Here is a 15,346-nt window from a genome sequence, read left to right on the forward strand (position 1 = left end):
CGTAGTTCACACCCTGCATTAAACCACGTTAAGCATTTTAGAATGCCTGTCTAATGGTTTTTGAAAACTTAAGGCTTCTTCTTCTTAAAACGTGTCGGAGGTCATCCAATTTTTGAATACATTTTTATTAATTTACAAGTTATCTGATACATTAGACAGCGTCTTTCAAAACATGACCTGCGCAAAAGACAAAAAAAAAAAAATGAATATCATTGTACCCAGCACTTCTGGAAATGCACTTCCAAACGCGTCTCTGTCCCCAGCACATTCCAAACCAAACTGACGCCTATATCTCTTTTACAATGGTGTGGTGTTCTAGGGTTAAAATCCTTTCTGGGTCGCAGAGGGATTTTATGTTGCAATACCGGCAGTGGCCACTGCAGACCACTGCTGACCACTGCAACCAGCGGAGGGGCTAAGTGCTGTATGTGGGAGCCTGGTTATTCAGGCAGCCCTGATGTGGAAATGAGTGTGGTTTGGCCTCCTGATGTCTCAGAGTAGACAGTATTCCCTGAAGTCCTTGTGTTTTCTTGCCTCGAAAATGTCCTTGAATTGTGGTGGCACCTGGATCATTTTCACAGATGCTGCCGTGGTCCTGCTCCACGCCCTGCTACGCCCCACTACTATTAATACTAGTTATATTAGTCCTAGTTCTATTATCTTTACTGTTACTATAATTGCCACTGTTCCTCATTATGCCCACTGCTATAATTATATTAAGTCGTATTTCTGTATCTTTCTCTCTCTTTCTCTCCCTCCCTCTCCCAACCGGCAGCGACAGATGGCCCCCCACCAAGAACCAGGTTCTGTCTGAGGTTTCTGCCTGTAAAAAGGAAGTTTTTCCTCGCCACTATCACACCAAATGCTTGCTCTTAGGGGGAATTGTTGAGTCTTTGTAAATTATAGAGTGTGGTCTAGACCTAATCCATCTGTAAAGTGTCGTGAGATAACTCCTGTTATGATTTATCACTATAAATAAAATTGAATTGAATACATTCTGGTTTCCTCTGATTGACAAGACTTGGGATAACAATTTCCAAAAGCCATGTTCATTATTGTTCTCTGTGTGATTTCAATACATTTGTTAGATTTCAATTTCAATTTTTTTTTTTTTTTGTCTATACACCAATTTATACATTCATTTGACATCCCAGCAGCATACATCCTGATAGCCCAGGTTGTCCTGAAAAAAATGTCTACAACTTGATTGTGCATTGCAGACCCGAAAGGGAATGTAATGCGTTAAATAGTTAAGCGTACAATTCAACTTATATGAAGTAAAGTTTCTATAATATTTAGTTGAGTTGAGCTTGAGGAAATCCATAGTTTTTTCCCCAGGGAGCTTCCCAGGAATTTGTCACATAAATATGGATCTGTAAAATAAAAAGTGGAAAGCCTCTTTTTCATACAATCATTTACTTTGGATGCAAACCAACAAATTATTAATTTAGTAGTATTATCTCTTTTTTTATTAAAGAATCACAAGTATATTAAATGTATAGTTATTTATTGAAGAAAACAATTAACAAATATATTAATTCATGCAATTCTCTTTCAAAAATTTAAAGGTAAAGTAATGCACTTCTCAGAAACTTAAACAGGTCAATGTGATCACATGCAATATTGAGGCAGTTATGTAATAGGTAACATACTTCCAAATCAACAATTAGAAAAAAGCTTATATAAATAACAGGAATATACACATAGTTTATAAAAACAAGTTTTTTCACTTGGCTACTTAAAGTTATTACACAAGGAGGGTACTGTAGCTGCATTATCTGCAAAAAACTGTGGCAAGCGTAAAGTAAACATTACATCAACATCTGAGTTTAGGGTCACAAACTTAAGGAAGAAAATTGGTAAAGTAAGATGTATTTACAATGTTTCTGGACTAAAGCTTTACCTATCAGATTTGCCTAAAAGGAATCAGTCAGTATCTGAATCCTTGATATTAAGGCCAAGCATATTGGAGAGGCTCAATGACAATTTGTCATTTGCATCTAATGCCGAAATTTCAGGGGCTGTCAAGCCCAGTGTGGACTCTGGCTTTTCTACTTTGAAAGTACCTCCTCTCACCAAAGCAGAATCTCCTTCTTTTGTCAAGGCACTGACATCAAGACATGGGGCGGAGAGCTTGAGATCGATATCAGATGGTGAGAGGGTACCTGAGGGTGATTTTTTCTTTGACATTTTCAATCTCTCCATAAGGTCAATCTTTCCTCCTGCTTTTGATGTTGCATTTACCACTGGCAAGCGTATCCCTTTGCTGACGATATAATCCTTTACCTCTGTGTTAAGTTTTAATAAGTCAAAGGTATCACTAGTTCCTGCAATGTCATCAATGCTGTTCCTGGGTAGTCTGTGGACTTTGAATACAGGAACCTCTGCCTCAGCATTAGACACCTCTGCTGCTTTAATTTTAGGCTCTGGAAAGTTCAACTTTGGAAACTTCAAACTTGACAATTTTGAATTTTCAAGATTGGCATCTACATTTGTAGCTTCGGGTTCTTTGATGTCTCCCATAGTAGTGCCTATGTTGACCTTTGGTGCCTTGATTCCAGCCTCCACTGAAGGATGAACACTGGGAACTTCTACTTCAGGACTTGAAAGACCCAGTTCTGGAAGCTTGAAATGAGGCATATTAAATTCCCCCAGATGGGAATCAAAATCTAGACCTGGTGTCTTTAACTGTGCATCAGGTCCTTTGAGGTCTGTTTTGGGCAGGTTGATAGCCACATTTGGTGCTTCCAGTTTAGTTTTTGGCAACTTGGTGTCTATGTTTGGTGCTGAGAGGTTTCCATCAATTTTTGGTGAAGACAGGCTGAGAGCTGGGGCATTCAAGTTGAGATCAGGTACCTGAAGGTCTGCTTTTGGTAGATCCAGACTGGGTCCCTTTACATCAGCTTTGGGCAAATTAAGGTTCATATGTGGAGCCTTAATCTTTGGTGTAGAAAGATTTAAGTCCGGTACACCGATGTTTGTTTTGGGGGCCGAAAGGTTAATATCTGTCTTGAGATCAGCATCCAGATCTGGAGTACTGAGATCTCCTTTAATAGTGGGGGCAAAAAGATTCAAGTTAGGTGCTTTGGCATCAGCTGTTGGCAATTTAAGATTTACATCAGGAATAGAGACATTGTCAGCATCAACATCGAGATTAGGTCCTTTTACCCTCGGTAAGCCAAACCTTGGTAAATTTATTTTGGGTATCTTGATTTTTCCAGCTGGGGAGTCAACCTCTGGAGCTTGAACATCTACATTGGGACCTTTTAGATCAGCTTTTGGTAAATTAATATTGAGATCTGGTGCATCAAGACCAACTTTTGGTGCAGACAAGAAGAGACCTGATGCTTTTAGGTCTACATTAGGTGCATCCACATCACCTTTAGGTAAGACAACACTGGCGTCAATGTCTGGTGCTTTTAAATCAGGAGCCTTGGCTTTTGGCCCATTGAATTTCGGGAGTTTAAGTTTAGGTAACTTCACCTTACCATCGGGTATGTCAATATCTGGGTTGATATCTGGACCACTAAGATCTACATCTGGACCTTTGACTTTAGCATTAGGCATGCCGATGCTGAGGTCTGGAGCCTTAATCCCACCCTTAATATTTGGTGCTGAAAAATGTGGTGCACTCAAATTCGCATCAAGTGCTTTGAGGTCCATGTCAGGTACCTTCACATGAGCATCAATGTCACCCTTTGGACCCTTCAGTGTGCCAAACTTGGGTTTATTGAAGTTGAACCATTTTAATTTTCCAGAAGAACCTTCAACATTTGGAGCATTAATGTCTAGCTTAGGGCCTTCCAGGTCAGCTTTTGGTAAGTTTAGATTTACATCTGGTGCATTTAACTCGCCATCAAACTTTGGAGCTCTGAGACTCAAGTCAGGGGCTGAAACATCAGCATTTAGATTTGTATCTGGACCATTAACATTAGGACCTGAGACTGACCACTTTGGCTTTCTAAGAGTTGGAAGTTTAAACTTCCCAGATGGAGCCTTAATGTCTGCATTTGGTGATCTAAGATCTACATCAGCTTTGGGTAAATTCAGATCAACATCAGGTCCCTTGAGTGATGGATCAGAGAGACTGAGGTCAGTTGCTTTTAAATCAGCATCAAGGTCAACATCTGGGCCTTTCATCTTTGCCCCAGAAAGCTGGAACTTGGGCTTTTTGAGTGTTGGAAACTTGATTTTGCCGGAAGGAGCCTCAATGTCAGCATTTGGTGCTTTAAGATCAACATTAGCTTTGGGTAAATTCAGATCAAAATCAGGTCCATTAAGTGATGGAGCAGAGAGACTGAGGTCAGGTGCTTTAACATCTGCATCAAGGTCAACATCTGGGCCTTTCATCTTTGCCCCAGAAAGCTGGAACTTGGGCTTTTTGAGTGTTGGGAACTTGATTTTGCCAGAAGGAGCGTCAATGTCAGCATTTGGTGCTTTAAGATCAACATTAGCTCTGGGTAAATTCAGATCAACATATGGAACAGAGAGATCAACATCTGGTGTGCTCAGATCTGCATTCAGGTCCATATCAGTGTTTGGGCCATTAAGTTTGGGTTTCTTCCACTTCTGATGAGGCCAGTTAATTTTGCCTGATGGAGCGTCAATTCCAAGATCTGGGCCCTCAAAATCTACATTGGGGCCATTAAGGTCAGATTTTGGAAGATTCAGCTCAGCATTTGGTACATTAATCTTCGGCGCTGAGACATTTAAATCTGGTGTGTTTAGGTCTGCATCTATGCCTAAGTCTGCTTTTGGGCCTTGAAGTTTGGGCTTCTTCCATTTCAGGTGAGGCCAGTTGATCTGACCAGATGGAGACTCTACATCAATATTTGGGGTTTGCATGTCTAGATCAGGGACTTTAAGGTCAGCCTTTGGCAAATTAATGTCAAAATCTGGGGAATTTATTCCACCCTCCACTTTTGGAAGAGAAGGTGTGTTCAGGTTTGCATCTAAGTCCAGCTCAGCTTTTGAGCCATTAAGTCTGGGTTTCTTCCATTTCAAATGAGGCCAATTGATTTTACCAGATGGAGCATCAATGTCAAGATTTGGGTTTTGAAGATCTAGATCAAGGCTTTTGATGTCAGCTTTGGGACAGTTAATGTCAACATCTGGTGCACTTAGATCCCCTTCAATCTTTGGTTTGGTGAGGCTGAAATTAGGTGCAGACAGGTCAGCATTTAAGTCGGCATCCGGTCCTTTAACTTTGGGACCTTTCCATTTTAAATGGGGCCACTTGACTTTGCCTGAGGGTGCCTCTATGTCAGCATTTGGGGTTGCTAAATTTACATTAGGACCATTCAGATCCACTTTTGACCCATTCAGGTTCAAATCTGGACTTTTAAGATCTAATTTTGGGGCTGCCAGATTGAGCTCTGGGGTATTTACATTTCCACTGACAGAAGGGAGATCACCAGAAACATCCATTTTTGCTTTTGGCGGTTTGAGGTGAGGCAGATTGAAATTTGGCATCGAGAATTTCGGGGCGTTGTATTTCATGTTGCCTGACTTGATTTCTGGTTTCTCAAGCGAGGAACTGGGGGTGTTGAGCTTGGGAGTTGAGACCCTGACATCAGGTGCTTTGAGGCTGCTGTCTAGATCTCCTTTTATATCTGGTCCAGTCAGTCCTAGGGAGGGCATTGTGAACTTGGCACTAGCATCAGCTGAGCGCTTATTTAGACTGAGACTGGGAAGGTCTCCATTGAGAGTGGGACCACCTATTTCACCCCCCAACCCCTGTGCAGCATTTAGCTTTCCACTCAGGCCATCAAGGGAAATAACTGGTGCCTCAGCTGATGCATCCAGTGACATATCCTTCTTGAGGTTGAGCATCTGTTGGTAATGGAGTGATAAACAAAGTAGGTTAACGATGATTAAAGCATTAATCAGCTACCGTTCAGTTACACTGTGTCGGAGAGCTGCTGTAACTATTTAAACAATTATTTGCATAATTCATTAATAAAATGTGCAAAGCAAGCATCTGTTGTGGGGTTTAGGGATTTTTGAAGTGCCCTGGGAGAAAATAACATCTTATCAGTGGACGATGAGTTTTCCTAGATTAATGCTAGCCTATAGACCATACAACAGTTGGCTCACATCAGACTGGGTCCAAAACATATTTTGGTAGGTTTTATATGCCCAAGTTTAGAGATATTTGTTTTATTGAAACTACTTTTGAAACACAATCCCAGGACTAGAGCTAAGTGTTTCATTTTTAATTTGGGGAACAAACCCTTGTGGCATTTACCTTTGTAGGGTCTTTGAGATCTAATCCCAGGGAGCCAAGGCCAGCACTGGCGTTTAGCTGCTTCTTTGTCAGAAACTTCATGTTGTGATTATAAGGCTCCAGGACCCTCAGGATGTTCAGCACTTCATTTTTGTTGAGGTGGTCTAGCTGTATAGTGGCTGCAACAATCTCATCCCCTGGAACAAGTAGAAACAACTCATCAAAACCAGCATGTTTGAATCCTTTATCTGCAGTTACTGGTTGAGCCTTCCAAACCTGCAGCAAGAATAATATATGAGTTACAACGTTAACTTGTTTTTCTCTTACCTGCGTTTAGGCCACTCTTTGCAGCATTTCTGTTATCTGGGACTCCGGTAATGACTCCTTTCTCAGAGTCGTCTAGGAACAGGCTTTCTGAGAAACCTCTACTCTTGCTGTCCCCGCTCTATGTTTAAAAGTAGTTTAAAGTACATATGATAAGACACTTTGCACCATTGTCACACATTTGCACCATGTGTTCTACTACAGTGACATTTTGTCATAAAGACAATTGCTATCACACATATTTAGCCATTTTTTATGTTGGCTTTTCATACTTACCATAATGTCTTAGATGTAGTTACATCCACATATCCTGGAAGTTATACAAGAAACCATAGAAACTCCAAACCACAGCAAAGTTATCTGTAAAACATCAGAGAAAAGCAACTTTAGTTATGAACTGATAAATCAGTGACATAACTATACATTGTACCTTATGAAAGAAGAAGATGCAGGGAAGAAATGCAGGATTTTTAACAAATGATTACTGTTTCAGTCTTTTAAGAATGTTTGAAAACAAAAGTGAAATCTCTACCGACTGAGATTAGTGTAAGTCATTATCCTTATTCATGAAAACAGCCTGCAACATGGTTTTCACGGCACTAAAAAAATAAATAAATAAATTACCAGTTCAGGTTTCCAGTATGCAATCAGTTTAAGGAATGTCCACAATTAATATTATTGAAGTGAATGTGGACAAGTGATGGTCTTGGTTTGATTTGGTATAAACTGATGTAAGAAGTAGTACTCAGTCACAATGCAGTCTGCATGGAGTGCTGCACGGGTGTGTAGAAAGAAGTAGTACTGCCAAATAAACAGGTACCATGTGTCGCTATGCATATCAGGTTTTAACTCAAACAGACATGTTCCATACATTTCAACCTTTTACCTAAAATCTTTAGCAGTTGCTGATATTTGACCCCAGATGAGCACACACATTAGAACATCAAAGTTGATCTTTAGACATAAAAGAAGATAAGATGACAATAGTACGAAGAAAACCATTACAATTCATAGTATGAGTAAAGCACTAGCTGAAGATCTTCATTATAGCTTGTAGAGATGATTTCCACCAGCTGTCTGTAGATCTAGCCTGTGCTTAAAGTTCTTCACCTGCCTCATTTTTGGACCCTGACTGACAGAAAAACTACGACACCTCACACTTCAGGAATCCAAATCCTCTGCCATGTTTGTTCAGGGGAATGTATGCATCTCAACTAGTTGGTTTGGATGCATTCTGACTGACCTGTCACACCGCTCAGCGCGCGCGCACACACACACACACACACACACACACACACACACACACACACACACACACACACACACACACACACACACACACACACACACACACACACACACACACACACACACACACACACACACACACACACACACACACAGCCCTCCCCTAAACCACACCCCAACATCTCATGGAAATGCTAATGTAATTCACCTGCAGCACGGTCGCATAAAAAAGGACAGATCAGGCTTTACATTTAGTAATACTGGGCGGTGAAACAAATCCTCAGAAAAAGGGAATCAAGGAGTTTTTCTTCCACAAAGATCCAAACTGTCCAATAATGCTCCGAAAAGACTTGGTATCAATCGGTCAGCACCCATCACTGTTAATGCAACAGACATGAACAGACACATCTATGAAAGTTGATTAGGTCCTGTAAGCAGACAAACAACTCAGCAGTCAAAACTGCTCAAATAGTTATGACGAAAAAATCTACAACCTTGCTGTGTGCGATGACAGGCCACATTAATAACCTGTTGACTGATATGCTTAATGCATTGTTTTCTGAGGAGATATAGAATGAGAGCTGCAAATATAAATCAGGGGACAATGGTTATCATATCGCCACTTTCTAGAATCGCTGATGCTCCTGCACAGACGTCCATTATTTCCAAAGAAATAAGAAATACAGTTACGACATAACTGCACAGCAGCTTCAGGCTTTACTTCCCCAAACCAGAAATGAGCAATTCAAAGGAAACCGGAACATCAGTACAGTCACGAGATATTTAAAAAACATCATCAGAGCAGTGTGGTTAATAGGTGTTTCCTCTGAAACAGCAGTGATGCCAACCACAGTGTGTCCCAGCAGGGTGTGAAGCAGTGACAGCAGTGTTTGGTATGTCCTAGTATGTCACACTGACAACAGCACTTATTAGCAATACTGAACCTGTTGTTAATGCCAGAAACTGTAACACCTTTCCAAAGAGCTTGACTTTGCAACTGGGTCATTTTTGAAAAACTAAATTGTAAAAGACACATTTGGAAAGTATTATAAGACAATATATAATTCCAACAAACTGTATGTCAAGAATATGGACCTACAATTTCACACATTTACTATTTTCAGATTCCTTTAAACCCTTGTGTTGGCTTCTCTTCAACCTTGAAAAAAACACTTATTTTTTTCGACGTTTGACACTTTTTTTTCACAGTTTTTGCTTTTTCCAACGTTTTAAATTGTAATATTTTTCTTCTACACATTTTCAGCGCTTATTTCTACGTCCCATATTTTCTGATATAAAACAAAAATTGAAAACGGGTCAATTTGACCCAAAGTCAACACAGGGGTTTTAAACCTAGTGAGTATCATGCACCAAACCTTACTTGCAAGTCATAAAGTTATTTTCAACTGCACTTATCAGTTTCCTTCTTAGACACAAGAAGATACAACATATTATAAACATCCAAAAACAAAAAGAGGCTATAGACAACACTGTATGGCCTCACCGTGTACTGCTGGCAGAGACGCCTCCTCAGGAAAGCCCAGGGACAGATGTCTCCTCGTCAGTGTATCACTGCTGCTCTGTCAGGCACGATGGGATGGATCTGCAGTTAAATGCCTAAAAGCAAGCCAGGAGAACAGGTTGGGCCGCATTAGAGCCACCTCTCCTACTGCCTAGTACCCTTTTACCCTTGCAACACACACTCCCACATATACACACACACCTCGCCTTTAAACTATGTCACAGAGACAGTCTCACAGGCATGGTGGCAGCCGAAACCTGATGAGAAACACACCACTCCTTCCTAACAGGACTAACCAGGTTTACAAAGAAAAGACACGTAGCAACCCTGTCTCACACACAAACACTTCACTCACACACTTCATTTCGCTTCCATTTTGATATCTGACATTCTGATGCCAACACATATTTTTTGTAATCACTTTTTGGTACTTTTGCTTTGATACAGCAGGCCATGCACTGGCATTTAATGTTATTGAGATCATCTCGGGTGAAAGTACCTCAGACAGAACCCCCACACTGAGTCTCACTTAACCTGACCTTATTTTCTTTCTTTTTTTCCCAAGTTTGTTTATTAATTTCAAAACAGCAATACAAAAGCAGTTAAAAAAAAAAATATATAAAAAAACAAGTTTCCTTTTTTGCTTACATACACAAAACAAAATAAACAACACAAAACACAGCCCCCCTAAAGTCAGTAATAAAAATACAGACACATGTACAGCATCCAAATTCAGCAAAACATTAATCCTAAAGCAGGGGTCTTCAACGTTTTTTAAGCCAAGGATCCCTTAACTGATAGAGAGACGGATCAGGGACCCCCTACTACATATATTGTATAAAATGGAAGTTGCATATTAATCTGGTCCCACAATAACTTTTAGGGCAGCCTAAAGCATTTATAGATACCTTTTTCTGCATAGAATACTAAGCTATATAAATAGCCTAATAATTATTGGCATGATTTTATAAATCATGTTTTAATGTTACACATACATGTGGAACAGTCAATCCTTTGGGATGAACTGTATCTGTGGATGGCTACCTTAGTGACTACATTACCTATTGGCCAGTAAGACTATCATCACTGGGGATTTATATTTGCTAATAATATTATTATAACATTAGAATCATGTTAAGACTTTTTCATTTTTGAAAAAACTTTCAACAATTAACAATAATTTGGAGGCACCCCTGCAGTGACTCTGAGGACCCCCTGTTGAAGATCCCTGAGACACCAAACAATGCGGTGAGAGCATTCGGCTCAATCCTCTTTTCAACTATGTCTGAAATAGTTTAGAAAATATCCGTCCAGTAGTTATGCAGAGATGGGCAGAGCCAGAACATATGAATTAGATTGGCTGGGGTTTAGCTTACATCCATCGCATTCTGGAGATATATCTTTGTAGATCCTAGCCAGCCTCTCTTTAGTGTAATACGTACGGTGCAGAATTTTGCACTGAATAAGGCCATGGCGCGCACATATTGAAGATTTAACGAAGATTTTAACGACCTCAGATAACTCCTCCCCCAAATCCTCATGCCACAAGGCTCTTATGGGATCCAGTGGATCTGGATGAAGAGAGAGAATTTGATTATAAATATCTGAAATGAACCCTTTCAATGAACAAGAGGTGACTCGTTGGGCAAATTGGGGAAGTTTGGTAAGGTTGTGCAAGCAAAACTACGAACTTGTAGGTATCTAAAAAAGTGATATTTAGGAAGTGGAGGGTGGGGGTGTGGCCTTGACCAACTGCCCCTTTGCTCATTTGAAAGCCATGATGTCTCTCTCTCATGGGTGGGCCAAATTCTCTGGGCGGGCAAAGCAGAGAAAGGGGAGGTAACCTTTCTCCTTATGACCTCATAAGGAGAATTGGCCCATCTGAGCTTTCATTTTCTCAAAGGCAGAGCAGGATACCCAGGGCTTGGTTTACACCTATCACCATTTCTAGCCACTGGGGGACCATAGGCAGGCTGGGGGAACTCATATTAATGTTTAAAAAAAACAACTCATAAAGTGAAATGTTCATGCCATGGGACTTTCAATGTATAAATCCTGAAATGATACTATGCCTTGATTGGACCAAACTGAAAAAAGCATTGTCTAAGAGAGGAAAGTGTGATTAGTTGCTATTGGAGCTTGGGAGGAGAAAGATTGTTAAGCAAAACAGTATTTGAATTGAGCCCAAATTCTAAGAGAAGTTCTCACAAGCACATTTTTACTGTACGGAGAAGTGGAGGATAAGGTAGAAGAATGCATTACAGCCTTAAATGAAACTGGTTTAGTAGAAAATGCCTCCATGGTTACCCAAGTGGGTGCGGGATCTAAAGTTTCATATTGGAACCTGAATTTTAGAATTCTAATATTAGCGGCCCAGTAATAGAATGTCATATTGGGGAGAGCCATCCCCCCAAGTGGTTTGGGTTTCTGTAAATATTGTTTATGCAACCTAGGGACCTTTTTATTCCAAATAAAAGAGTAGGGTGTCCAGTTTATGTAAAAAAGACTGAGGGAGGTAAAACATTTTCAGATGAGATTGTGTTTTAATTTCTTTTGGTCAGTCATTCCAAACGTATTCCTTTCACTGAAAAAGATGAGTGACCCAAAGTAGTTCTGCGCCCTGCAGTTGTCATTTGCTGATCCCCATGTGGCTGTTCTGTTGGTATTTGTTTGTGACATTTAGACAAAGTACAGTTGGGGTGAATCTGTTTACATGTTTAAAAATGTAAAAAGAAACTTGAGAAAGCGGTCATAGTTGAGCAACTTTTCAGAATTATACAGTGATCCATTTATTTTCAGGGCTTGTTTGTATAATTTTGATCAGAGGTTTGACAGTTGACTGAGAAGCCTGGTTCCATTCAGTCACACACTGGGAAATATTGTAATTTTTAATCCACTGTGAGATTACTGTAACATTTCACATACAGTACAAAATAGAAGAAGCATCACGTTAAAGTACTCTAATATCCAATCCAAATATATTTATAAAGCACATTTAAAAACAAGAAGAATATGTGGATAAAACTAGCTAACAGTTTATGACGCAGTTAAAATTAGCTCTGCCTTGACCAACTACAGCAAAGTACTGGATACATATTAACACATCAATAATGATGATTCTGCATAACGAGTACTTTTACTTTAAATATTTTACATATGCAGTATTTTGTTGTTAATACTTCTATACTTATACATTGCTGAATGCAGGAGTGTTTGATGGCACTGCTACTTGTACAAAGGTTTACCAGGAAAACCGAGTACTCAACTTAAATATATGTTGCCTAAAAGTTATTATTAAGTTGAATAACTGTTTTTGTTATTGCCCATCGTTCCTGATCCCTAACCTTAAAAAAATGTCCGATGCGGAGCTTCGAGTGATACGTTTGAGAAGCCCCGATATAAGGTATGACCTATTGTTTCACAGAGATCCAGCAACCACAACATGACATTTGCTTTCGGTTGGAAGGCACTTCAGTTATTTTGTAGCATTGCTCCAATATTCACTTTACAAAGATGCATGCCAAGCTATGCAGCATGAGTCACTAACCAACCCAGCCAGCCAATTAATGTGATGACTTTGTACAGCAGAGATTTAGAAGGGAGTTCTCATTGGAAGACAATAGCTGAACGATGAGCAATAGAAACTCTAGAGGAGTGAGTTAGCATGTCAGAGTCCTGCTTGATGTTAGCGCCTTTTCTAGCACAATGACTTCCTTAACCAAGGATGTCTAAAATAAAAGCCATCTTCCACATAGGAGTCACAGAACACTGATAATACAGAAGGGTGGGGGGGCAAATGATCTAATCTAATCTCTAATCACAGCTCCATCTACTCTGCTACAAAGGAGTGGTGATTAGTTAACTGTCCGTTGGCAGCATGTTTCAGCTATGAAGGAAGCATTTTGATATGGGAGTTTCAGCTCCATAGAGATCTGTGGCCAAACTGCAGTTACCTCAAAATCAAAAGATTAAAACAACTCTTCGATGATTTATATGTCACTTTACTTAACGTTCAGGGATATATATATATATATATATATACACATATATATATATATAGTCTCTACTATGGGTCAAGCTTCATTTCCCATGGTGAAACAATAGCTTCTCTTAGCATCACCAAATGTTTTCAGACTCAGTCTCCTCCAGATGTGTCTGTCTTCCCCCTCCCCAGACCAACACTAGTTACCAGAAAACTGGATTTTATTGGACTCTGAGAACCCTACAGTTGAAAACACTTTACCCGGGTTGTATAGATTTGAGACTTGAATAAGATTTCAAATGTATTGACTTATTTTTAACATTAACATTAAACTAGCAAGAAACAAATATTTGCTATGTAAAGATATGGTGGAGCAGAGAATGAAGCCCCACTCCCATTATTTATTACATTTATGCGGTTATATCATCATTTTAGTTTGGTTCTTTCATGTTTAGAATATGTAGCAGCTAGGAAAACAGTCAGAAAAGTGGCAGCATCTGTTTAACATAAGAATTCACTAGACCTGTTTCAATTAACCTGTGACTTTAGACAGGAAGGGCAGTTTTGAGCTGGAGTTTTGCGCAAACTGTGTTTGATGTGGTCACGCATCTTATAAATAGGGGAGGGGGTCTGCAGTCTCAGAGGGTTAGGGGATTCATTTTATTTTTTAGGTTTTTATCACACCTTGCTCAGAGCTAACAGTTCACCCTTTGCAACAGATTTGTCAGTGTATTTCGGTAGGGTACTCGAGACAGGTAGGCATGTAAATTTTGAAGATGGCTGAACTTTCAATCCTTTCAGGTAACATCGGGGGGCTAAACGGGCCGATCAAATGAGCTAAATTCCTGGTGTCATGGGGTTACCCCATGCCTTCAATTAAGCCAATGGTAGCATTGGTCCTAGCATGCTAAACTAACCCTAGCATGAGCATTAGCATATGACTGTTAGCATTAGCATTACCATTAGCATGTGGGCTAGCATCAATGGACACATGGCTTGTCAATTCATGTTATTTCCTTTCAATGTAGTTAAGTACTAGTCGAAAGAGTAGAAAGCATGATTTGATAAATACACCGTTAATGTCAAGTCATTTATTTTAGGTTAATGGATTTACCCAAGGTCATTAAAATGTCTCATTCACCTGTTCTCATTGTCAAGCAGGGAGCTGGGTCGAAGCGGCAAACAGGAAGTGGCAGAGTCTGGAGTAATTTATAGCGGGGAAGACCTGGAACGGTTCAACTGTAAGCCAGTACAGAGGGGGGTACTGGAGTGTCTAAAGTTTTCTGTTTTTGAGAAGCGTGTTCAGCATGTAACATTTAATTACTGGTGTTATAGTTGGTATCTTGTGTATTGATGTAGCCAGAAATGTTTTGGAATGTTGAGGTAACATGATGGGGTTTGATTGATTTCAAATTAACTTTGGTTTGTCTTGTAGGAGGAGCTTCAGATATAAAGGAAGGAGGCAGAGGCTCCTTGGGGCAGAACAGTTTTGGCCTGGAAAGGTGCAGGTGCAGGTGCAGGTGCAGGTGCAGGTGCAGGTGCAGGTGCAGGTGCAGGTGCAGGTGCAGGTGCAGGTGCAGGTGCAGGTGCAGGTGCAGGTGCAGGTGCAGGTGCAGGTGCAGGTGCAGGTGCTAAAGCCCAATAGTCAGGGCCTGATTCAGGCTTTTGTATTGTTTAATATTTGTTTAGTATGATAATTTAAATAGTTTGTACTTAGGTTCCTTGTTATTTTTGATATATTTTTGTAATAATTCATTCATGCACTACCGCGCTTTCCCCGTGAACGGGGAAGAAATAAATCAAAGCACCTGGTGAAGAACTCCTGAGTCCATGTCTTCTCCTTCCACCATGGGGCTAAACCTTACACCTGGACTATCTAAAAAGGAAAAACATATACGTGGCGCTTATTGAAGAATCACATTTATGTAAAAGAGATGTAAATCTTCTATAAAAAAATATTTCAAGGTTGCTGTCTCATCTGGTGACGACACCAAAACCAAGGGCTCCATCGTGTTGCTGTTGCGAAAGTGCACCCTCACCGTAG

General features: G+C 40.1%; 1 protein-coding gene across 2 annotated transcripts; it reads right to left on the minus strand.

Annotated features, from left to right (window-relative positions):
- Positions 1–1,587: 1,587 nt before the first annotated feature.
- si:ch211-125o16.4 (neuroblast differentiation-associated protein AHNAK) lies at positions 1,588–14,485 on the minus strand. Of its 2 annotated transcripts, XM_028603618.1 has the most exons (6): positions 14,444–14,485; positions 9,303–9,415; positions 6,827–6,910; positions 6,554–6,671; positions 6,248–6,423; positions 1,588–5,832 (listed from the first exon to the last, which is right to left on the minus strand). In XM_028603618.1, exons 3-6 carry the CDS (start codon positions 6,827–6,829, stop codon positions 1,927–1,929), a joined length of 4,203 nt encoding a protein of 1,400 aa, XP_028459419.1. In that variant the 5' UTR covers positions 6,830–6,910; positions 9,303–9,415; positions 14,444–14,485; the 3' UTR covers positions 1,588–1,926. The 2 variants fall into 2 exon arrangements, with proteins under 2 accessions (XP_028459419.1, XP_028459420.1); XM_028603619.1 differs by lacking the exon at positions 9,303–9,415 and having other exon boundaries at positions 14,444–14,483.
- Between the last annotated feature and the right edge of the window lie 861 nt (positions 14,486–15,346).

The sequence above is a fragment of the Perca flavescens genome, chromosome 17 (genome assembly GCF_004354835.1).
Source record: "Perca flavescens isolate YP-PL-M2 chromosome 17, PFLA_1.0, whole genome shotgun sequence".
Taxonomy (NCBI): Eukaryota; Metazoa; Chordata; class Actinopteri; order Perciformes; family Percidae; genus Perca; species Perca flavescens.